Here is a 27,044-nt window from a genome sequence, read left to right as displayed (position 1 = left end):
TATATGCATTTGTACTAATCAACATTTGCAAAATTATGAAAAAGCTATATATTTTGAAAAAGCATTTTATTTGGCATAAATAAAGTCGACGATTTTAACACGGTTGTTTGCAAAGAAAATAAAGCCTTTTCAAAGATTCGAGAAAGATCTAGTTGATGACAATTGGTCAAGAATTAGAGCTGTTCTCATCGGTGGCGTAAACCATTATAAAACCGTGAGCGACGAACAGCCTTAATGTCTCTCTTTGTAGTTGAAATTATAATTAAGAATAGTATAATTATAATACTATTGAATATAAACGATAATGCAATTTTATAATTAAATTATAAAATATAATTTTATAATATATAATTCTTTTCGTTAAATCCGCCAAAAAGTTTGTTCCTAAGGAGGTGTACATCATTTACTTTCGTATCCACTCTCGATTACCTGAAAACTATTGCCTGAAAACTTTCTACCGTAATATTTATTCATTTTGTATTATTCTAGTTAACAAACATTTCTCTTTATTGCGCAGTAGCAAAAGATATTGATTCAAAGAAAATCTTTGGTCATATTTATTTCTCTGTCGTGATTTAATATGATCGTTTTCTCTTTTACGTATTTTTTTTTAATACGCTTTACACGAGACAGTCAATATTTCCTATTAGGTAGTCGAAAAGACGGCATGGGTTGCGTCTGGATTGGGAGGAAATGAATTTCCCGACTAATCCCTTCGAATTCGACATATTATATTTTTTTGTTTTTAATTATCGCACGAGATAATCCATATGGCAATATGCTTCGTTTTTACTGATCGCTAGAAAATAGGAATAACATCAATTGAAAAGAAATTAATTTTTTTGTTGATATTTTCTCATATTAAAAATATGTTGTGGACGTTCATACAGATATTTTTCGTTCCAATCTGTTCGAAACATCGGCCAAAAGTGTTGCTTATGCCAAAAATATTTATTTTTACGATTTTTTTTTGGTCGTAATAAAAATTATATCATGGGCGGCTTAACCAGCATTAGATGTATCTGCTTTTCTATTATTATTATTTAATAATTATATATAACATCAACTAACATCGTTCCTTCCTACGAACTATTATATTTCTAAAGAAATCGTTTGGAGGAATCCTTCACCGAAAACATGATCCAATTCATCACCATAACGTGATCCAATGAATTCATTTTTCAAGCGTCTAATTCTGGATTTAATTTTGACGAATTTAATTTATCGTCCAATACGGTGTACTTTACCATTTTAAGATTTTGTTAAGGAAAAAAGGAAAAATACATATCCATGTGTCTCATGCATGCGTGGAGAGCACACAATTATTAATGGTAATAATTTATGGAAACGGTCAGCTGTCACGGAAATCATTCTACTATCGGAAGATTATCAACGGCTTCTTGAACTTTATTAATGCCTATATTTTTATTGAATACTATAAAACAACGTGTTGCATTTAAAGGCAATACATTTCCTTTTCAAACATCGCCTTTGCTTTCAAGTGATTCTTAAAGTCCATATCGAGATTAACCAAAAAGGAGAAGGAGAGAAAATTTATAACGGCAGCGACCACGTACTTTGACGAGATTACATTTTGTTTTAGTGTGTTTTACAAAGGCTTATTCGAACGAATATCGGAGCATCTTAACGAGACGGAATGTCTTTTTCAAAGGGTCCGAAAGTCGGCAGCTTCAGTTTAAGAGGATTTAATCGATTGCGCTCGGAATTATTGTCGAAGGGCCGTTCGATGAGACACGCGCAATGCGGATCAAAGTGGAATTATGTACCGTTTCTCAGGATAATAACGTTATTATCTTGGGAAAGCTTTAAAATCGTACGAGAAATGTTAATACCGCCATTTTTTGCCATTTGCCACCGTGTCAATCGATTGGACACAAGCAATCGTTCGACATAATCTGAGACAGAAAAAATTGTAAATTCAATGTCCGAAATTGTTTGCTATAATATTAACGACATGTACTAATAAAATATTCGTAATGATTAATAATATTATAAATATTTATAACATTAATGTTTAATACAAGCAAAATATACAATTTCACAAATATATTTTGCAAAATATATAAAGGGACTTGTACAAATTAATTCGCAGCGTACCGCGAATTCGGTTGTCAATAAGTTTGAATGGAGATTAAATGAAATTGCGTCTATGTGATACACGTTGTAGAAACCCCATGTATCGTCGGGTACCTTCATTAGTTATCATTCGTTTTGTTATAATCCTTCTCCCTCTGGCTGTGCACTTGGACGCGTATGTATACGCTCTGTCTAGCGTCGCGGGTCAAGACTGCGTGCGCAGATGTGTGCGCGCGCTGTGTATACTGCCAGTTTTAACAATGACAAAGGTATTTTTTCACTCGTTAGACAATAGTAGATATTATTAAACGATAGTAGATAACTGGATAATACGATTGGTTTTATCTAATTATTTAATCACCCGTTCGTTTCTTTCGCAGTTACAGTTGTTACCACATTGTTGCTAATTTACTTCTTTCGTACGAACGACCACATTTTCCTGAAGATTTACTCCCTATTGGAGAATTTAAAAAATGATCGAACCGTACTTTCGGTTCATTAATAATTCGTGCTCTACTAGTTCAAATCTAACTGGTTAGTTCCTACAAAAATATAATATTTCTCCAATCGTTTATTTCTTATTACGTATAATCGCTATAGCATTATTATTATTACTATAGCATTTATTATATTTCTAGCAGTATAACATTTGGGATTGCATTGTCAGAATGATTAAATTTCTCAAAAAGCACTTACGTCATACTTCCCCAACATATACGTCCAATTGTACATCTAAATTATTTCTTAAGACAATGATAAATATTTTGATGATATGATTTTCCATGAAAAAACAACGTTCCCTTCTAAATACAATCTTTTACATTCTATATTCTACAGGGGGAACTGAATGGCGCATACACGACTGGGTTGCGTCTGGGTGTCGGAGGTAGACCAACCTCTTGACGAGAGTTGGACATACGAGGGTTATTACGAATCGAGACACTAATGCGACAAGTGCTAACAAGTTCCAAAAGTGGAAAAATCAAGAAGGAAGATCTAAATAGGAAGATGGGCTTACAAACGGAAATACGAAGCTGAGAAATGTTCAAAAATTTGGAATTGACTTGTTACTGAGAATCGCAGATGTTCTACGTTTCATTGTATTGGTAAGATAAATTATATTTGAATATTATACTAACATGTAATATCCAACGCAACGATTTATTTTCATAGACTTTTAAATTCTTCGTACGCAATGCTATAGAGAATGCTCCATAATTCTATATACGTATCCGTGAGTATACGAGAGACGCTACGTTATACACGATTTTATATTTTGTATCCAATATTACGATCATACCATATTATAACGTACTATAGAAGCTCGCATAGTTCTTTATTATTACTTTACACTATATATTATCTATTCTTTTATATTATATTTGTACATTTTACATTATATTCCACGTGTAATTTGTCTTTGACGTATTATCGTCAAATATAATATTAAACAGAGGGGAAAATATAATTAGAGTTATTTGAATTAGGATGTTCCTATTTAGACATTTATATGACGTATTAGAATAATCGTAAATAGGGTCAACTGTTGCGTAACTCTTTCCTGTTCCTTGACCATCGGTGAAATTAACTTTGACGAGTCATTGGTTAATAATTAATTTGCTGGTTTGACACTAGTTGAATCGTTCCTCTGCTGGTTAGTTAATCAATTGGTACAGAAATGCATGATTCGATTCATTGACTACGAGAACAGAGAAACAAAAAATAGAAGAAGAATAGAAAAGTCCCTGAACGCTCTCAACGAATCGTTGGATCTCTGATTAAACCTTTTAGTTTTTGTTGTTTCAATTATTAAACGGATATTTCGTGAGGTTTGCACGATACGAAAAAGTTCGTGCAATTTTGAAGATGTTTCAAGGAGATTCTGACATTTTTTTCTATATGAAATTAAAATAAAATTATGAATGTTGGCTAAAATTTTTCCATAAATAATTGGAACTTATTTAATTGGAATTAGTAAGTATACTGACAGATTCGTCGAATATTTCGAAGGACACATTTTTGACAAACTTTGAAGTATATTTAATAAATATAGAACACCAAAGGGATCAAAATCTTTTAACAAAGCTTTTTTAAACATACTCTATCAATGTTTGGATCGATTGAAATTATTACCAACTATTCGGAAGGAGTAATTTAAAAGTGTTCGACCGTTATAATATGTCCTACTAATATTATCATTATTAATATTATCCTTTAAATGACGTGCCTCGCGTCGAAATACAATTTGTAACAAGCTTATTACTTATTATTTACTATTTATTCTCAGGAAAATTAATGAGCCAGATCGATCGAAATAATAACATTGAAACTCATTTCTATATGTAAATACGTACTTATTTATAATTTTTCTTCCTAGAAGATGGTGTTAACGGTGTCTCACACGATCGCGCCGATAGGAGAAACTATTACATATTTTCATAATAACTGAAACACGGAATTAACACGGAATAAAAATCTAACATGAAGTAAAAATGTTTGATGGAGCACTAAAAGTATCTCTCCTCGACTACCGAGAGCGTCCTTGATTGATCCACATGGCAAAGAGTAATAATATTTTATTTTCAATGAAACCAATTTTCAAGGAAAGAAATGAAATTAAGTGAGAAGTTAATATTTCGTTCAATGTCCAGGACGTGACGCGATGACAACGATGCTCACATTGTTTAAACACATATGTAATATAAGCAAGCATGGATTCCTGGCAATGTCGTAAGTAATTTTCAATTTTTTCTTTAGCAACAACGCATAATAATGATAGCGATGAAATTAAAAATTCTGCTATAAATCTTTCATCATATTATAATATTATAATTTCATTGCTGCGAAAGCAATGACTATACCTATTGGTTTTCCGCAAATCTATCCCACATTCCCGTTATATCACGTTGCACAAAATTAGAAAACCGTAACAATTTTGTACCTAATGATATATACATCAGGGTGTTCTTAAGGAAATTTAGTAAAATATTTGTAAAAATTTAAGAATACCTTAAAATGGGTAAAATTATCAGACTCCTTTTGAAAGTAATCAGAATACTTACAAAAGTAAATTTCATTCGATCAATCGTGATATAATATTATGGGCTAAAATTTTTCTTGAATACCATTCTGCAAAATTATTATTAAACGATAACTTGCTTCATTACAATTGTTAATAGAACTAGAGAGAATAATTTTCGCTAGTCCGTTGTGAGATCACTACATTATATTTACGATCAGCTCAAAGATAAAATTATGCAATATTTTTCCTTACATACACGTGTATCAATGTAATTTTCTTTATTCTTTTCAGACGACACCAGTATTAAATACAAATAAATACACAATTATATCTAAAATTACGTCGAAATCATTATGTTTTATCGTGTAACAACGCGAATGTGTCTGTATATGTGAATTTGCGTTTGTATCTTCATCTTCTATTCCTATTTATTTTTATACTCGTGAATGTGTGAATCAGATTAATTAAACCTATATATATATACGCACACATACATCCATGTATGTACATATATATATATATATATATATATATATATATATATATATATATATATATATATATGTATATATGTATATGTATATATACACTTATAGAACATGTGTTGATATGTTTTAATGATTACGAATTTTTAAACGGAAAGTTCCTCTATATGTAGGATGTCTCTGTATGTAGAATGTATATAGGGTTAGTAGACATATATATGTATGTGTGTGTGTATGTGTGTATATTTATAAACATACACATATCGATACCCACAAACATATACATATATTATATGTATGTATCTGTGTATGTATGTACATATTAGTATTGATATATAACTATAAGGTACTTGTATCCATTCGAACACATGTAGATATTTAGAAAAATTTATAATTAACCCGTTGCATTAGGGGCCCATTCGGACTGTAGTTTCGATCGAATTACTCATATTTGATTTAGACGAATTTGTAAACCTAAAAGAACATATTTTTTTTTTTTGCAAAATTCAATATTTTATTCCTTATAATTTTCTCGGTACGATAAGTGTTGATGGAATCCTTTTACACCATTTTCATTGATATCGTTATTTATAAAAATTTCTCGTTTTCCGTTCGCTCTGAGGAGACATCCGTGTATGAAGGGATAAAGAAGGACCAAAAAATAAGTTAAAATAAAGCGAAAAAAAGAAAAGAAAATAAGAATTGAAAAAGAAGACAAGAGGATCAGGAGTGTAAAGAAGAAAACGAAAAAGATTAAAAAATAAATCAAAATCCAAAAAAAGATTAAAATTTAAAAAAGGAAAATAAGAAAAAAGAATTAAAATGGAGAAACAAATTCTAGGAGAAAAAATGAAGAAGGAAAAATAAAGAAAGAAAGAAAAAATAAAATACAAATAAATACGTATCGTGAAATTGTACCGATATATTTCATATTTATTTCGAGTAATATCTGTGTCTAATCTCTGTGAGTCGTTGTGATAGCGATCTCGCAAGTGTAAACTCAACTTTTAGTCGATATTTACTAATTCTTCAATTATTCATAATATTGGAATATTCTTAATCGACCGCAGAATTTGATCTTAATTTCTTTAGTTTGATCAAAAATCTTGATTGAGAATGCGGATTAACCGGATATTTCAGGTTAATTCTCTAATCAGTTTGACGACACAAAAATATAGATTCGAGTAAATTTGTTAAAAGTTCGAATAAAATTTCGAGTAAAATTTATTAAATTATATATTGAAATACACTTATTACTATTATAATGTTTAATCAGGTAGAGTTGATTATGTAAAAACTGTAAAATAATTTTCGTATGATATAACAATTATGTTAGTAATGTTAATCATTTGTTAAACGAGATACCTTTAATTACATCATTGTAATAGAGTTAATTTTCATAAAAGAATGATATTAATTATCGACATTACTGATTAAGATATTAAGTCAGGGAGAAAGGTTTCTTCGCATTTTAATGCAAAAGCGATTACGATTTACGATTGTTTAGAATAGAGATTATAATTAATAGATTGAACGGACGGCGACAGTTGAATCCCATTCCATAGACCATGATCACTTTCGCGCATGATTTTGTGCATGATGGACACTTTCAAGAATGCTTCGGTTCCGTTCCGTTTTAGTAACGATTCGCAAATAAAAATACGATCCATTAAATGTTTCATTAATTAATCATGCAGCACACAAGCATTGGATTTTTATTCTTCTTCAATAATTTAAAACTATTTTGTGATGGACGGTTAGTTCCTTGACGGCATCATTTGGATCACTTATATGATACCATTCATACTGGAAACGTTTGATACAGCTTTGTTTGGTGTTGCCGGAGGTTTGACAGACTTGCTTTTTCAAAAGTGACGAACCAACCCTACACGGGACTCGTATATTTTTCCGAAATCCTCCAAGAAGGACCATCCGTGAGTATATCGAAAATCTTTACAATCAAGCACTTGTACGGCAATGGTGTAATATATATTCACAATTGAATTATTCTAAGCTTCTCAAGAAGGTACGAATGATAATATTGGACGATAAAGAATCAGGGGAATAACTACTAGAAATGCTCCAACAATTGGAGAAAGATATATAAAAGCTGTAAAAGCAACTCTACTTTCTAGACTCTCGAAGGGCGAGTTTTCATTGGGTATTTCTGGCAAGATCATGAATACATTCGTTTATTTGTTTGAAAGATATTACGCCTTAAAAATGAGAGAGAATAAAGAAGATACACTTGGAAATTTTATTACAAGGTAGATAATGCCGTTCCAGCTCTTACAAAAATTTGTGATCGATGCGTTATCAATGGCAGTCGCACATTTCTACATCAAACGTTTTCAATATGGAACGTATGATGTTAATAATGCAAAGTGACGTCGACAAGGAACTAACTATCGATCATAAAACAGTTTGATATCATTTGAAGAAGGCTAGATGTAAGAAAAATCCAATGTCTAGGTTCAAATAGTGAAGTACTTAATGGATCGTATTTCTATCTGTGAATCGTTACCAAAAATCGTAACGAAACCGACCCATTCATGAAACGGCCCATTATGTATAATAATCTACGGAGAGGGTCATGATCCATGGAAGGAGAATCAACCGTTGTCGACCGTCCAAACTATTGATCCTAATCTCTGCTTCGGGAACAACAATCGGGAAATGATCTGCTTTTGCATTGAAATACGAAAAGACCTTTTCTCCTAAGTTAATATCTTGATTAGTAATGCCATGGATTAATATCATTCTTTTATGAAAATTAACTCGAATTATTGCAATAATATGGTCGAAGGTGTCTATCTTGCTTAACGAATGAATGACATTACTGATAGAAGCATTCTATTACCTAAAGATTATCGTACACTTGATTAACTGTATCTAATTAAACATTAAAATAATACATTTCGATATTTTTCGATATACAATTTAATAAATTGTACTCGAAATTTTAGTCGGACTTTTAATAAATTTATTCGAATCTATATTTATGTGTCGTAAAACTACTTGAAGAATTAACCTTAGGTATCGGGTTAATTCTCGCTTTTAATCAAGATTTCTAAGTTGATGAAATTGAGATTAAATTCTGTAGCAGATTAAAAATATTGAAATGTCGTAAGTAATTGAAAGAGTAACCATATATCGACGAAAATTTCAGTTTACACTTATAACACCGACATCGCGTAGATTTATGCGCATTATACACAGATGTCATTTTGGATAAATATGGGGTAGATCAGTACAATTTCCCGATACGTACTTGTTTGTATGTTTTTTTTTCTTTCTTTCATAGTATTATTATTTTTTCTCCTTTAATCTCTTTCTTTTAATTTTTATTTTATCTTTCTTTTTGCTGATTTTAACTTTTTATAATTTTATTTTCCCCTTTTAGATTCTATTCTTTCCTTCGATTCTAATTTCTTTTTTATCTTTTTTGTTTTCTCCCTTTTATAGGTTTTGATTTCTTTTTCAATTCTATTTTTCTTTTTTTCTTTTTTTCTCTTTTCATTTTAATTTATTTTTTAATCTTTTTTTAACCCTTCGCATTCGCTTGTTCCCTCAGAGCGATCAGAAACCGAAGAAATCTTATAAATGATGATATCGATGAAAATGGTGTGAAAGTATTCCTTCAAAACTGCCCGGAAAATTATAAGAAATAATATTTTGATTGTTTTGCAAAAGCATATATTCTTCAACATTTACTAATTCATCTTAAGCAAATACGAATATGTCAAACGAAGCTTACGTCCGAGCCGGCGCTGAATGCAAGGGATTAATTTTAACTTTTGCTAAATATTTACATGTATATTACATACGGATATAGGCCCATTACAGTTATTCATCAATATTAATACATACATGTACATGCGTGCGCACGTGCATCCATTAACCCTACGTACATTCTATATGTAGAGAGTACCTTCGTTTAAACATTCGTAATTATTAAAAAATATTAGAATCAACCCTACAAATGTTTTGTATGTCTATATATATGTATATATTGCGTTGTTAATCGATAAAACATAATGATCTGGACGTAATTTTAGCTATAATTCCGTATTTACTTGTATTTAATCCTGGTGCTGTCTGACGAAAATAAAGAAAATTACGTTGATGTACATATGTATAAGAAAATATATTATATAAGTTTATCGCTAAGCTAATTGTAAATAAAACGTAATGAACTTAAATGTAATGGACGTAAAGGTCAGTTTTAGCGGATAATATTGTGTCGCGATTGATTGAATGAAATAAACTTTTGTATCTACCCTAATTAATTGAAAAGGAGACTGTTAATTCTTATCATTCCAAGGTATTTTGATATCATTAGAAATATCTTCATTCCTTAAGAATACCTTGATGTAAACATCATCTGTTCAAAAACCATTCAAACATCGTATCAATGAAGCAATTGGAACTAATCTTCTGTTACAAGAGCACGAATTTTCTTCCGAGAATTTCTTTCTCAAACAAACGAATTTTTTTTTCGATACAATAATTTGCATCAGAGAATTTCTGGTATCAATGTTTTGTCAACATTTAACTCATATCATAACTCGTTATCTCTCTCATTTCGAACACGCGTTTTGTTCATTTCTTTCTCTTGATACGTTCGATGTTGGAAATTCGAATAGTTGGAAATTACGTCCATAAATCGGCGCATTGTTAAATTAAAATCTTGAAATTGGCTTAAAACGGACAAAGGATATCGCTGAAAGACTCCTGTCTTTCACTTGTTGACAATATTATTGATTGTTCTCAATTCTAATAAATAGAAATTATTCTTCGCATAATTTGATCCATCCGCCATTTTTAATACGTTTTATCCATACTGTCCAATCTTTCATAAATTCTCAACGGGAAAGTCCCATTTTATCTTTCTTCCTTCTCGGAGGATTATTGAAAATCCATTCCCCATGGTTTCACAGGTTAATTACTTCAACTTTATAAACCTTTGGAATTACGTAATTATTCCTTCATTATCTTTTCTTGCTTGAGGCCTGTGATCTTTTAATCGACTTGATCGATCCGTCAATCAACTAGATCGATGACGTATTTCTGCTTTATCCTCATATTTCATTCCTTATAAGAGACAAGATATCGATTCGAACGTTTCAAATTTATTCGGTATTTGGAGTGTACGCTCAAAATGAGTGATATGTCATTTCCACGTGGCGCAAAAGATTTTTTTTTTTGTTACGCACAAAATCATTTCGAGCTAGTTTTGATAACGCACGAATGTTATATTTCAAAATTTCGAACGATTGAATTTCAATCGCAGATGTACTCTCCTACAATATCATCATCCCTCTCTGTCCTACGAAGCGTTTGGCACATCACAAACTCGACGTACGACGTTCCAACATGTTTGAACGATTTATCGACCAACTAAACTCTAACATCTACGAATTCTAACAGTCTTGAAATAATGTATCTCTTGTTGTCGCGAAAGATTAAATGAGATTTTGAACAATCGTCCGTTTCAAAATTGTTTTTATACGAAACAACTGCTCTATTTACGCATATATTCAAGGACACAAACAAAGAGATAAGAGACATATAGAGGCTTTTATGGAATTAGTGATTGGTCGAGTTAGTACCTTATTAGTTACACATATCAAAAGAATTCATGATATTATATCTTTTTCGATTTAACCGTAATATACGATATTTCTAGAGCGAAAGGTTTAGATTAAATTAAAAGATAAGAAGTGCATTCATTTTATAAAAAATAAAAAAATACAACTGCTCGTGTGTATCGCATGATATCGAATGGCAAAAGCGAAGTTCTATTTCTATTTTAACTAAAGTTTCTAAATATTAAGTCAATATTTTTCAACATTTTTAATCGTTATTTTAAATAAATTAATGGTCATAGTTAATAATAAATTATCAATACGTAGTATTAACCGGTCAGTATTAAATCGATTATTAGAAAACTATAAGAATTTTAATTAATATAATTGCAAATGTAATAATTTATTATTATTTTATATAGAAAGATAAGCATGTACAATAAATTCTGACAACATTATATTTGATTATTTAATTTATATTGACCATTTATACCACTTACTGATATTTTATTACAAATACTAATGAAAATATTTATTGATTTACTGCTTCTCTCTATACTCTGCTCTATCTCTCACTCTCTAACTGTTTCGTACATCCTTCCTATTCCTTTCATACGGTCAAGAAAAACAATAATACTCTATATCACTTCCTTTCTTACGATATCTACATATCTCCCTCTTCCAATGCTGAAGAACGATATCTTTCTCTCTCTCTTACTCTCTCACTCACTCACTCTCTCTGTATCTCTTTGTGTCTCTCTCTATATCTCTTACTATTTCTCTTTCAGACACTAGAAAAACGAAAACGTAATTAAAAATGTGAAGTTAACATTATAAAGTTTCGTTTCAAAAGAAAATTACGCATAGACATATAAATACGTACGAAATTAAAATCGAAGTTCGCACCTTTAGTTTTGACATTTTATAAAGTTTGGCTACATCAGATGGTCATTCTTGGTGAAATAAAACCACGTCAAGCTGAAAATTTAGGCAGAAATATTGTCGTTAAAAAAAAAAAGAAAACTGTTTTGAAATGAGTATGCCTTATATTTTTTAAATTCAATGAGCCAAGATATATGTTATGAATATCTATATCTTATCTGATTTATATCTGATCTAACGTTATACTTCAAATATTATAAATTCTTTCATATAAAACTAATGATAGTAAATTTGAGTTGTACTTTTATAACTGCCTACCAAAGAAATATATATTATAAGAAAATCTCTAAGTTCATTCAGGATGAAATAAGAATACGAGAATAAAAATGGGATCACAAGTAAACGACTCACTAAATCTACAATCATCTCTTTACGTTAAAGCGTTCTTCTTTTTTTTTTGAATGTCTTAAGAGATAAATGCGTTTCATACTATGGCCTGTCCTCAATGATTTCTCGATCAATAATTTTCCAATAAATTCTGTTGTTTGGATTATGAATATAATTTATATAATTATTATTATATAACTATTATTATAATAATGAATATAATTTGACCATAAGAAGACTTCTGAATGAGTGTGAGATTGTCAATATTCAAATTGAAAAGAAACTTCTTATTCACTCTTTTTTAATGGAACTAATATTGTTTCTACTTCTACAAATTGATCTGTGAACATAAATGTAGAGACATTTTGTGATTCTCTATCGTACTTATTGTTTCCTCTCTTCTTTCTACATTAAGGTTTTTAATTCACTTTTAATATCAGATTGTACGAGTTAAATTAATAAAATAATACCTTTCCAGATAATGTTTTGGATTTGCTCCATCGGTCATTTTAATAAGTTTATTATAGAAAACTACCTAAAAACATGCAATTCTAACACTGTAATTTATTATAATTACAATTTTGATTTGTCATTATTCATAACCATTGGAAATTATGAATAACATATACACGCACTTTCAAGTTGCAATTGTGCAAAAAATAATAGTAGCACGAAATAGAATTATAGACCTATCTCACTAACGTTAAATTCGCTAACTTCATGATCTATTTTTTGAAGAACTGTTGCGTTCAATTTAATGAAACTTTCATGGGTTACTTATATACTTTGTATATTTATTCTTTTATTTTCATTGAACTACATATATTAAGAATTAAGACAAAATCTTTCTTCTCTCTTCTTTACATTCCATCTTTCTCAATACTTCTGTGTTTATTTTATACTATATCTCTATAATTCTAGAAACTTAATATCAAAAAAATGTTACAAATGAACTATAAAAAAATTAAGAGTCTTATTATAAGTTATTATATATGTCTTACGTACTTATATAGTTCCTGAGAAAACAGATTTGTTTAAAAAAATAAAGCTTTTCAGAAATTGCATATAAAAAATAATTTAAATAAAAATTTTCTTTTTAGTAAAAACAACAGTCAAAACTATTCATTGCTTTAATGTTCATCTTCTTCTGTATTACTCAAATGAATTTTCTTTCATCTTATTAAAAATCTTGATTTGTTAGACAATATTTATGTTTGTATTTCTTCTTTGTCAACTTGCTCCTTGTTCAGTTCCTTCCAGTATGGCCGTTTTACTTCCTAATTCTTTCTATCTGCTTGGATTACCAGCAGTAAATGTGACGACGGCATCATATATACGAAGTTTCAATGTACGAGATTCCACAAATACATTTTTTGGTACACTTGTTCACACGACGTTATTGAATGATTCATTTACATTGTACCTTCTTCTCGAGACATTCTTGTAAATAAAGCTCTGCTCCAATTATTTTACATTTACAGCAATTGCTTGAAGAAAAATTTTGAAGTTAATTGTCATCCACCGATACTATATGGAAGAAAGTTGTACAAATGGCTCTTTTTATAACATTTAGGTTATGTTCGTTGTATCGTATAACTTAACCATAATATTCTAATAGTTGATCAATGATACAGTCTGGGAGACAACCCTTGATAGTCTTTTCGTCAAAACATGATCTCTCTGACAGATTCTCTTTTCTCCGTTGAAGTCATGTTTCCGTTCTTTTCATTATCCTTGTGGTTAGCCAATTTGAAACATTGTTCGTGGCTTATACAATTTCGACAAGAAATTATTGAACTCTACAAACGAACACATTTCTTGTAGCAACGTCTTTAATGTCGTTCCTTCTCCCTTCACTGCAAGCAGGAAATTATAATCATTAAATACAGAATTGAGGATACTCAAATCTATGATTATATCATTGTCATTATCGTTTGTACTATCTTATTTGAATATTCATTTTATTAAATTTCACTAATCTTAGACCTCAATTTTTCAGAAACTTGATGAAGTAGTAGTTTATATGGCCGATGTATTGAATGCATTTCAATCCTAACTTTGCTGACAACATCTGAAATAACAAGATAAGTTCTGTATTTAGCTTTATTTTTTTACTTTCGATTTGCTTTATTTTATTACTTTCTCAAATATTTCTTTAACTCCTGTCATTGTCAAAAATTATAATTAATAAGAATCAAAACATAACCAAATTAAAAAGAGAAAAATTGCACTAACATCATAAATAAGAAGAATAACAAGTAAATTAGAAAGATGAAAAAGTAAAATAAAAATTGTAGATACTATTTTAATGATAAAAAAATCAAGGTTAATTTTTTTTTATCAAATTGCACTACATAACCTTTCTTTACACCGTATGGACATAAATTCGACATGTAGGAGAAAATATGTTTATTCGATAATTTGTCAAGAAAATTGTTTTCAATTTAATAATTAACCTTATGAAAGCATAAATCAAACAATATCATTCAAGATTATTTTTTCACAGAATATAAATAGTAACCTCTTTTTCACGATATGTAATCGCAGCTTAGTAAAATGCCGAAGTACATGTATACATATGCGTCCTCGGAGAATGTACTATTGAACGGTTGACTAATCACAGGGTAATGAAGCGACCAATAAGAATGCTTCATATGACAATGGTGCATATATAAATATGAACGAAGACTGCCGAAATGCTTGCACATATAAAATCTGTACATCATTGCGTATTAATTATTAATGTTAAGTTCTTTCAAGAGAAAATTCCAAATCCGCAAATTTCAGAAAAGTGTGAATGTATCGAGATATGTGGAACGTATATAGGTATGATTAAGCAATTTTATTTTGTTGCGCAAATCCACTTCAAGGTGATAAAATCAACGAGTGAGGATTGGTGTATTTTTCGATTTTATGTTGTAATTAGCAAAGTAATAAATAGAAGACAATTATTTTTATAAATGGATAAACGTTATATACAAAAGTATTAATACTTTTTTCTAAATTTTATTTTTTCACGTGAAATCAATCTGGTTAATTATCAACTTGTTAGGCTTATACTTGTTTAATAATTTTTTAAAGATAATTAAAATATTTAAGTTAATTATAAAAGTATCGGATATACTGTAAGACAAATCAAAAGTCGTTAAACTTCCCGTTTAACCGAAGATAGGATGTTTTTACATACAATTGTTCGGTTTTAATTCAAAGTATAAAATTGATCTCTTCGAACGATGTATCTTCTATGGAATCTGTCATATCCACTTCGTTGGATAGCGAATCTCACATTATTTCTGGCTCAGCACCGCTGTTTGACCATCACCCGATGACTCTTTGCATTCGTGATCGCATTCCAGAAATCGAAAAAAATAAAATTGCTCGATTTGCTCTATTCGTTTTATATTCATTAAGTGTCGATAGAAATCAAATGATTAAGCGATGTCAATGATTAAGAATAATTTTAAAAAATTGAGCAAAATAGACCTTCGATGAAAATTATTTCAACTGACACGTCTTTTTTTCTTCGAAAGCGTTAAAAGAAACTGAAGGTCTCTAGTTTTAGCCGGAATGTTGTACGACAACAAAATGTTGCACCACAAGGAAGAGGATGGTCGATAGTATTTACGATCGATTAATCTTTTGTAAATTGTTTCGGAGTCATTGATCTCGATCGGAAGCAATCTTTCCAAGAACCACCATACCTACACAGTGACGATCTATACATCAATTATACTGTTATAAACTCGCATCAGAAACTACGACAGTAAAGGACAAAATTTAATTTCTTCATTTTGGGAGAAAGTAAGATCGCATGTAACAAAACAGACAGTTCAAACGCTATGCAGACCTGTAGCATCTGACGAGTAGATTATGTGCGTAAATAAGGACGAGTGTACGATTTAAAATATATATATATATATATATATATATATATATATATATATATATATATATAAATTCTGTTGAGATATTAATTTATTAAATTTCAATTTAAATTTTACCGTCTGATATTTATTCATAGGTTTCTACATTACCATCAGTCGACATTATCGGCAGTGTAGATTTCTTCCTTACTTTGAATTATTACTTGGAATTTTAATGGTATTTTTATCCTATCGTTAATGGGCGGGTAATTGTTTATTTCCGGTCAATGTTTGTAAATTAGTTAGGAGGATATTATAGTAACAATAATTTTTATTAGTATTTATTACTAACTATTTAACTATGATAATAATTACTATTGCTATTAGTATTACTATTAGTAATATTAGTATTATATTAGTAATTTAGTAATATTTACTATTAGTATCTATTATTAATTACCAAATATCTGGGTAATAAATTAGTATATTACTCATTATTTACTATATACGTAAGGAAGATATATAGGGTACTTGTATATATTTTATATCTTACGAAATAGTTATTTTTGATTAGTTATTCGTAAAAATGTGCAATTTAAATAAAATCGATGTAATTTTTCGAATATTTTCTTTCTTTCTAAACGAACTTTTATTAGGTACTGTTATTAATAGAGCGTTATGTATTTCATGTGATTTCGTGTTCGTAAATATAATATAAAAGTATTTACGTTTAATGATGTAGAAACTGGTCTTTTATTTGGTAATAATATTTATGTTATTTATTTCTTCGTGATTTTTTGAATAGGAATTTGATATAATTGTCTTGTAAATTTACTTACGGCTTCTAGTTGATATAAGTACTATTACGGAAATAGCTGTCGACGAATTCAAATTGATTATCGAACATACGTTTTCAAATCGACGGCAATATGATCCTATATATATTAATTTTTTAAATTAACGAAATGGCCGAATGGTTTCCATTTAAATTTTACATAATACTTATATGTATTATGAAGACGTTCTATTTTAAATTTCAAAGAAGTTAGATAATTATATAAAGAATGATGTCCATTTATTTTACGTAATTTAATCTAATTTATAAACTATCCATAAAAGCGGTTTACTCGTTATTTTTTTGTTCTGCATTCAACACAGGACCGAATCAAATGTCATTTATTCTTGTTATTATCTTTTCTTCTTTTTTCTTTTCTTTTCAAATAATAAATTTCTCTGATACAGTAGAAGCGATGACAATCGACAAACGATTGCTTGTTTGTTGTGTCAGGAATTTGGCCATTGGAAATACGCCACAGTTTATTCATATCGTTTGCAATTTGTGGCTGTGTTTTCAATATATTGGCACTATTAGATCTGTTAAAATTCATAAAAAGATCTGATAAAATAAATTAATGTAACGATTGTTATTAATATAGATTGAATTAATAACATTCGTTACATTATGGCGAACATAATGGAGAACATGTTGGTGTTAATGACGGTGATAAAAATCTCAATGTTACGATTAAAGTATTGTTCGTTGTCACAATTTTTGATCGAAATCTGGAAAGTGGAGTATATAGCTGATAATTGTAAAAACGATGAGGAGAGATTAATTCATTATAAATATAACAGAGTTTCTTATAAATTTGTCGTAATTTTGTTTGGTCGACGATTTTAATTCTTCTATATTATTAAAAATTTTTCTTATTGAATATACTAATGGGTAATAGTTTCGATCATTCAAATAAATCAATTAAACATTTTCATTCATTTCCATCAAGATTAAAAAAATTGAACAGAGAAAAAATATTTCGTTATATTTAGTCAAATATATGCAGGTATATAATAAGAATAACCATAACTATATAACCATTTAAGATTTTTTAGGAAATAATCCATCTTCAATTCTATTTAAATCTCGGACATGTGAACGTGCATTATTTTTTGTCCTATTTAATGAATTGGATCATGGATTCCTCATTTTGAACAAAAAAAGAAAAGTTTATATCAGAAAAGTCAATATCATAAAACAAAATGGAAGGCTAACAATCATCGAAAGAACACGTACGTTATCGTTTGCAGTTTTATTTTCGATAAGGAAGATCAATAAGTGCCAACGTCGGTTCAACAAATTTAATAAATGGTCAGATTGATTTGATTCGATAATATTCGAAATGTATAACCTGTTGAATTCGATAATGATGTTTTAAAATCACTTCTCGAATCGGATCTAAGATTTTCAGTGTGAGCTGACACATTTGCAGTCACATATGCTGACACATTGCCGGTCGACGGTGCAAGGACACCTTCATGAAATCGGAAAGGTATCTAATCAAAGTATTTCTATTCTAATTGTCGAATAAGAACGAAAGTCAGCGGGATAGAATTTGCACATCGTTATTGATCAGACAACATAGTGATACATTTTTTAAGCGTAATTGTTTCCGTAAGTCAGAAATGAGTCCTGTACAGCAATTTGAAACGACACCAATCAATAACTTTCTTCGAAACATCCAGCTCTATTCATATCTAAGGTAAGTTTGAAATTGAAAAATTTCTATCGTGCGTTTGACGATACCACATAGGTATAATTTATTTTGAGTTTCCATACGCCAGTTTGGATGAAGATTATTGTCCACAATTGAAACGGTGGCTAAACAATAAAAGCGTAAGAAAAACAACCCAAGAAAAAAATAAACCAACTAAAAAAGCACTATTATTGACTTGTGAGAAATCTTGCGTTACAACATTTTTTAGCACTTCTACCGACATGAATTTTTAACGTAAATACTTCTACTCTCTTTTTCTTTTTTTTTTTTGCTTGCAAAACAAAATTGCTCAAATTTATTTTTCAGGCTATTAACGTTTTAATCGGTATTTTGTTCAATTTTTTCCCTTCATTTAACCTCCGCTATTTTCTCACGATAATCTTTTTCTAGAAATTTCTATATTTATTCGTTTTTCATTAATCGCTTTTATTTATTAGATTATTTAGATTTTAACTACGTTATTTATAGATGCGGATTCTTTCGTTTAATATTTTTTTCTATTTGTACTTTTTGTTTGTTTTATTTTTACAAAGAAATATTATATTTCGTTGATAATTTTTATTTATTACTTTCAATTTTAATCTTTAATATGTTCGATCATTTAAACGAATAAAACCTATTATATTTTTATCGATTTCGTAGATAGTAAATACAACAGTGGCGTAATTTTCGTTCTTACGGACAGTTACTTAAAGGAAACTTTTAAATAATTAATTGTGAAATAATCCTAATAACTACTTTAATTTATAAGAAAAGTTATAATAATGAAAGTTTGAGAAATACATACGTACAACTTTTTTGCTCCGCGCAGAAATGGAATCGACTACCATTACCGAGGTAAACTTTGTACCAGGGTGACAGTATAATTCGTGTGACGAGGACCTCCAGAATTCAACGAACCTGTTCCATTAATTGATTCACGATTTGAATACTCATTTTCCACAAAATCTTTGCTTCCAATACGTCTAGACATTTTTTCAACACAAATTAATACCGGACAACTGCCATGGCCATTACTGTCGATTGATGATTCATATATCACTTTCTAGATAGTATAGATTCAGGTCCCGATTTTTCGGATCATTGTCCTACTGTAGAATGCAATTTTCATTTTTTTTCAGAAAAAAATCGATGTTTAGTAGATGTCGATAATACCGTTTCTTTCTTTAATGAATTCTCAACATATTTTTTCGGCACTCATAGCACTTGTAAACATATTCAAGCTTATTATATTTATATCCTTATAGTATATTTTCGAAAAAACCTTATACATAACCTTATATATATATACATACTATATGTATATATATAATATGTGTTATTAATTTATAAATTATAGACGGTTACGAATAAGTCTGAATATATGTGCATATGTGACTGTTGACGTTACCTATAATTATATTATGCTAATACTTCCAGTATATCTCTTAAGTACTAGTCTCAACAGATCAGCCATTTTTATAAAATATTTTCTAGAAAATTGAAATTCGTATGTATTAATGCACAAGATAAGTGTACGTATATATGTACATATATATATATATATATATACATATATATATTCTCACGTGTACTTCGCAGATTTATATTCTGCATGCGTATTTCAATATCAAAAAAAAGAAATTTTTATTTCTTTAGAATATCTCTCAATACGTTTTTTACATTATTATGGGTATTACAAAAATTATAGTTTGTGCTTAGTATAATATGTAATATTCTAATTATACACACACGCAAATACACACACACATTTCGTCAAATTTATATTACATATATGTTATTAATTAGCAAATTATAGACGGCTAAGAGTGTAAATACGTGACTATTGACATTACATAAAATTATACATGTGTACGTGCTGATTGTAACGTAAGAAATAGAACATATAAACACTCAATTAATCGATTATATACATTTACCGTAATCAATCTCTTGCGTAGTATAACAATTTTCGGATAGTTTCTTTGTCATAATAAAATATTATTCATCTGGTAGTTCCTCACTTCAGTAAGTCTGCTGTGTACGTAAGTAATGATTTTTGTCGTATGAAAATATTTGTGCTTAACTTTATACGATAATCGAATTTAGCATCAATTTTTGTTATTTTCAGTGACAACCTCAACGATCTTCAATAATTCCATTCTAATGGCATCGATGTTTACCGCACTTTTTGTATACTTCATAACGACTGGTTAGAAGAGAACTGACAACAAGGAGACTCGTGGAGAGATAGAATTCAACTTCTTAACAACTTGGATACCCTTTTACTTTCGTTTTTTTTCTTTCTATTCCGTAGAAAATGTGAGTGTCGTCGTTTCCCTTTTTTACACGAGAAATATTCATGAGGACGGTACGTAAAAACTTTCTGGGGTATAACGTCCGAAAAAAGAAGAGAATGCAAGGCATATTCTACTTGGAGAAAAGGGATATATTAACGTAAAAAACCGTTGATCGAGTTAGCAGTAGGTAAGAACTTACTATTTTTTCTGTTTTTTTTGGTCCGTACCTTTGATACCGATCAAAACGTACTGAAAAATTGTCTCGTATTTTCTTTTTTTTTTTGTCGTTAGTCGCATGAATTATTCAACCAATCAATTTCAACCCCTTTTATACGTAGTTTTCGTCGGAAGTAGATTGTGCTTGGACGAACAGTCCGTCTGCGACCTTCGAGCGAGCAAGATGGATGGGTCTATAATAGTACGGTGATACCATTGTTTTATTTTTTTTTTCTTTTTTTTTAGTTAGTTGTCAATTCTTTGGTTTGTGCAATAATCGTCTCGAGTTAATTTGTTTAGATTTTATTGAAGGAAAAAGCCATTGTGACGATTGCAAAGAATTAAAATCTTTTGTTTTCTTTTTTTCTTTACATTTTCTCAACGTTTGAGATCTCGACAAAACGTCGGTTCTTTTAGATCGTAATCGAAACAGTTTCGTTTCTTCTTTGCTAAATTGTCATTTTGTTCATCGTCATGATTTCGAGAAATTTTCTTTTGGATATTTTTTGGCAAGTTGATTACTACAGTGGTATTTCACATAATTGTTACTTATTTTCTTAGTGGAGTCGTAATGTGATTATTTTTAATTGATTTAAAAATTAATTAATCCATTTGTTAAGTGACATTGAATAAAAAACTTTTTTAATTTTACAAACGAATAAAACAAATGCTTTGTTAAATCATTAATGATTGTCATTAACAATTTTTTCTTCTTGTTAACAAATTATAATAATGTAATTGGGAATAATAAATATTTATTTTTATTTTATTAGTAAATATAAATTATTATTTCGAATATCATTGATATTAGACTTTAAAGTTTATTAAACTTTAATGATTCGAAAGTTGACTAAGATATTTAAGAAATGTTACATTCTATGGCGACGTAATTTTTTATTATTGCAATAATTCATTATTGCAATATTTGCTTCGTTGCTTCCTTTCTATCTGTAATTTTGAGCACTTTTTGTGTCAACAATTTTACTTTTTTAATCGAGTAATGTATTGATAAGAGAAATTCAGAGTAATTGAAATTTTACAAGATTAAAAATATAATTTTAATTATTCATTAGATCCATAATAACTATTATAATACAATTATTATAATTATGATAATACTACTGTGGCTTTTTCGACGAAGTATGAAAATAGTATCACTGTAGTTAATGCATTAATTTTTCATTGTTAAAAAATTTCTTTTAAATTATTATATACATACATATATATGTACACACACATACACATATTATTAATATTTATATACACATATGTGTATGTACATTTCTCAACATTTATTCTAAAATTTGTTATCGCGATATATATATGTGTGTGTGTGTGTGTGTGTGTGTGTGTGTGTGTGTATACGTATGTATGTGTATACTTTAATATTATAGAAACTCTTTTTATCGACCATATAAATAAAAGAATATTATTATAAAAATATAATTATATTATTATATGTTTATTGACGTGCAAAAAAACATTTAACATAACAAAAATGATATTTTCATTTGTAATGACGTCACAATGGCTCTTCTTTAATGGCTATTATGAATGAAAGTAAAAAAAATTAATAAGATACAATAAATTGAGAAATTTTATCGGTGACAGCGTTAATTTAATTTTTTTCTATTATGCAAGATAGCCACTGATTGGACCAGAAGAACTTAGACGATTTTAAAAATTCATAATTATTAAGAAGATCGACAAGTAATGTCGGAATATTTAATACAGAGTGAATCGATAGGACCCTTAGGTGACTTTGAAAATCAATAAGTCTATTTTAATTTGACTTTTTAAATCTGATCTCTCTAAATACTAAACTGCAGAGCCTTGAAGCGATGAACTTCTTGACGATCCAAAAAAGAACCATCAGCTTCGAAAAATTTCGAAAAGGAATAATTGATTTTTGAAATCATCTAGATACTTTTGGTCCCAAATTGGTATTAAAAATTCCGACAATGGATATCAGTTTATTGGCCAATAGAATACTTAGGCTCGCAATTTTACGAACTAAGAATACTTTTGAAGCCCCAATTCTATACTATATTATTTAATCGAAACATCGTTGTTTTGTACTATCTTTTTCAAGGTTATCAACACCCTAAAAGCAATAACGTGGAGCAAACGATTGCTCGGTTATTCTGGAATTTGGCCATTGGAAGTTCGGGACTCGTTGTTCCTACCATTTTTGTTTTACGGATTTGTTTACAGTATTTTAGGATTTCTCGATTTAACAGATTTCATCACTGATTTCCATTACGTACTGACAAACATTATGGAGAACATGCTCATGTTTATGACACTGACGAAATTTGTGATATGCCGAATGAAGTGTCAATCTTTGTCAAGATTTTTGATAGAAACGGAAAACGATTACATCATCGATAATTATAAAACCAAAGAGGAGAAACTGATTTTTATGAAGTATAACAAAATTGCCTCTAGATTTATCACTATTACATTTCCATGGATGACCTTAGTACTTGTTTTGCATTATTTTAATGCTGTCATACCGAATATACTTATGGGTAATACCATTATTTTTAATATTTTTATTACATATTATTTTTCTTAAAGAATTTCAAATTTTCTTTTGACGCAGTAATAGATAAAATTGTAGCATGTGTATACGTATACATTTTTCTGACGAGAGTTATCTGTTTGCAACGGAGAGATTTTTTTTTGATAAAAGATTTCAAGGTCATTGCAAGAACAATTTTGTTTTCTCAAAGAAGAACCTACATTTTTTATGGTGGAAACATATTCTATATAAATAGAAAGTAATTTCTTTTCAAGTAATTTTTTATTCGTTTTCAATTTTCGGAGATATTTAAACGATGTTTGTTATTTAAAGAATTTCTTTCAAAACTCTCATTGAAAGATGTAAGACTATATTTTGAACATCCGGTATAAATAGTACATATGTACATATGAATACATAATATAAATATATAATTTCATGTGTAGTATACTTAAAAAATTCAAATTATGAATTGATTAAATAATTATTTATCTATATTATACTTAAAAAATCAAAAAACAACACAAAATGAGAATAATAGTAATAATAATAACAATAACAACAACAACAACAACAACAATAATAATAATAATAATAAAAATAATAATAATAATAGCAACGAAAAAATATAAAAAAATATAATGAAAACTATAAATAAATAAAGTATGAAAAAACTATAATCCATATAATAATGATAAAAAATTGTGTAAAACTTAAATTATATAATAAAATTGGTTTATTTCAGTTAGACAACAGAAAAGGATTCTGTCCTTTTTTGTATTCGATAAAACAATAATTATTTGTAAAAATAATTACAAAAAAAAAATTACGTTATTAACATTAATTATGATTCTTTCTCCTATGCAGTTATGGCGAATTCTTCAATGGAATATAAATTACCATATAAAATAAAGCCGTTACTGAAGCCGTCCGATGCAAAAAGTTATGCGTTTGGTTGCATACACCAATTTTTCGGCATAACATTGGTCCTTTCCGGTTACGTCGGAACTGATTGTTTATTGGCTTGTACCGGTTTTCATCTTACCGGTCAATTGGCCATATTGAAATGTAGAGTGAAGGATTTTTTAAAGAATACCGATGGTTCTCAGGGACGCATTCGACAAATGATTCTTCGACATTATCGTTTGATAAGGTGACGTTACTATTCTAATGAAAACGTCTAATTAATAAGGAGGTTTTAATGATATAGGCTTTAGTAATAAAATTAGCAATTTAATTGCAAGAAAAATTTTAAAGATTGTTGAGTTTTGTCGCAGATTTATGCGAAAGTAAAAGTCCAAAGACGTTTCCAACGACGCCATCTTTGTTTTAACATTCAAAATGGGACAAAGATATTTTTGTCATAATCGATATATATTTACTATAATTTAGTATATAAAAATATTCTTTTTTATGTCAATTTATTTTTTATTTGTATTTTATCGCGAGAAGTAAAATCAGAGATCGTCGTTTTAATTCTTCAAGGCCTACTATTTTAGATTTAGAATGGTACACATTTTTATTTAAATATGTTTTTTCGATTACAACGAATATTTTAAATTTAGTTTCTTCCACAAAACATTTTGAAAGTGTTGTTTTAACCACTAAAGCCGTCCCTTAGCAAAAACAAGAATGACATCAGTTCTACATATTTTCAACATCAGCACGCATTGATACCACTTCACAGAAAACAAATTTTTTTGAAACAAATATTTTTATTTTTTAGTATAAGGAAGACGAGATCGTAACAAATAATTTATCTTCTTCGTATCTGTTTCAGATTAGCGGATATATTAGAAGATAGTTTTAGTATTGTAATTTTTCTACATTTGGTAGGTTCAACGATTCTACTTTGTACGTCGAGTTATCAAATGCTCTTCGTACGTATATGTTATTCTATGCAAATTTATATCTTACATCGTCTAATCAATAATTTCTAATTTTCTAGAGTTTAGCGGAATTAGAAAGAGTCTATATATTTACATTCCTTATATACGTTTGCCTTTTGTTATGCACATTGTTTGGTTATTGTTACATCGGTGAATGTCTCATCGAGGAAGTAATTAATCGAATTCTTATTGAATTGCAATTCAATCTGTAATTTGATTCAAACTTTTATTGATACGATTTTGTTTCTTCTTTTTTTGTTTTCCTTCTGTAATTCAGAGCACGAACTTGTGCGAAGCGATTTATCATTGCAACTGGTACGAGTTATCGACGATCAATTTAAAATCTATTTGCATTTGTATGGTTCGTGCTAGAAAACCACTGCAATTGACTTGTGCGAAGTTTTGCGTTGTGTCCTTGTGCACGTTTACCGACGTGAGTCGTTATTGTCAATATTTCTTCTCCTTCTTCTTTTCTTTTTTCTTTTTTCATTTATCATTCGCATTAAGCATATTTTTCTGTTACTATTTTTTAATGGCCATCTCGTTAATACCTTTCTTTTCTTAGATTTTATTTGAATTATTGCCTCGCGTTAATTTTTTTTTTTTTGTAGTTATCATTCGCGTTTTACAAGCTTTGAATTTCTTTAGGAGTTTTTGTTTTTATTTGTTTTTCATTAATCGTTTGTATTTATTAATTTTTCTTTAGCAAACGAGGTGGAACGTTTTGATCAATATTTTTTCTATGTATCATTTATATTTTTTCTTTCTTTTATCTTTATGAAATATTATATCTCGTTGATCGTTTTTTTTCTATCTTTTTTAATTTTCTGTATTTTTATTTGGAATATATTCGATTGTTTAAATATTTCGAAGGTCAAATGATTTGTCATTTTTTTATAAATTTTGCAGATAGTGAAGTCATCAATGGCGTATTTATCTGTAGTACGAACATTTGTGTAAACAAAATAGTGAAACAATTAGTCTTGAATAATTATTACTGAAATATTATTACTGATATGGCGATGAAAATTGAAAACATACTGTATGCAATAAGTACATACAATCACGATATATAGATATGTATCGGTAAGATAAGCATGATAAATGATATATTTCTTAATTATATGAATATACTTGACTCAAGTTGTCTGATTTCAACTGATTTCTTATTTTATTATCTCCTTTTTCTTAAAATTTTTATAATATATATATAAAATTACATTTTTTATAATATATACACATATATATATCGAACTGTAT

At 28.9% G+C, this 27,044-nt stretch overlaps 1 protein-coding gene and 2 long non-coding RNA genes across 4 annotated transcripts; 2 read left to right on the top strand and 1 right to left on the bottom strand.

The window, feature by feature from the left end:
- The first annotated feature begins 2,794 nt into the window (after positions 1 to 2,794).
- LOC127072457 (uncharacterized) lies at positions 2,795 to 11,012 on the top strand. The gene is made up of 4 exons (XR_007785453.1): positions 2,795 to 3,203; positions 4,475 to 4,662; positions 4,749 to 4,827; positions 10,898 to 11,012. It is a non-coding gene; the product is annotated as an uncharacterized LOC127072457 (long non-coding RNA).
- Positions 8,652 to 15,155, bottom strand: LOC127072456 (uncharacterized). 2 transcript variants are annotated; one of them, XR_007785451.1, is made up of 4 exons: positions 14,821 to 15,155; positions 14,448 to 14,532; positions 12,076 to 14,317; positions 8,652 to 11,983 (listed from the first exon to the last, which is right to left on the bottom strand). It is a non-coding gene; the product is annotated as an uncharacterized LOC127072456 (long non-coding RNA). The 2 variants fall into 2 exon arrangements; XR_007785452.1 differs by having other exon boundaries at positions 14,983 to 15,154.
- An 8,236-nt stretch (positions 15,156 to 23,391) lies between these two features.
- On the top strand, positions 23,392 to 26,229 carry LOC127072278 (uncharacterized). The gene is made up of 4 exons (XM_051012577.1): positions 23,392 to 23,902; positions 24,763 to 25,048; positions 25,676 to 25,775; positions 25,844 to 26,229. The coding sequence occupies exons 1-4, from the start codon at positions 23,650 to 23,652 to the stop codon at positions 25,994 to 25,996; spliced, it is 792 nt and encodes a 263-aa protein (XP_050868534.1). The 5' UTR covers positions 23,392 to 23,649; the 3' UTR covers positions 25,997 to 26,229.
- The last annotated feature ends 815 nt before the right edge of the window (positions 26,230 to 27,044 follow it).

Source organism: Vespula vulgaris, chromosome 25 (genome assembly GCF_905475345.1).
Source record: "Vespula vulgaris chromosome 25, iyVesVulg1.1, whole genome shotgun sequence".
Taxonomy (NCBI): Eukaryota; Metazoa; Arthropoda; class Insecta; order Hymenoptera; family Vespidae; genus Vespula; species Vespula vulgaris.
The sequence above is the reverse complement of the archived record's forward strand: the minus strand, read 5'-3'. Positions and strand labels throughout refer to the sequence as shown.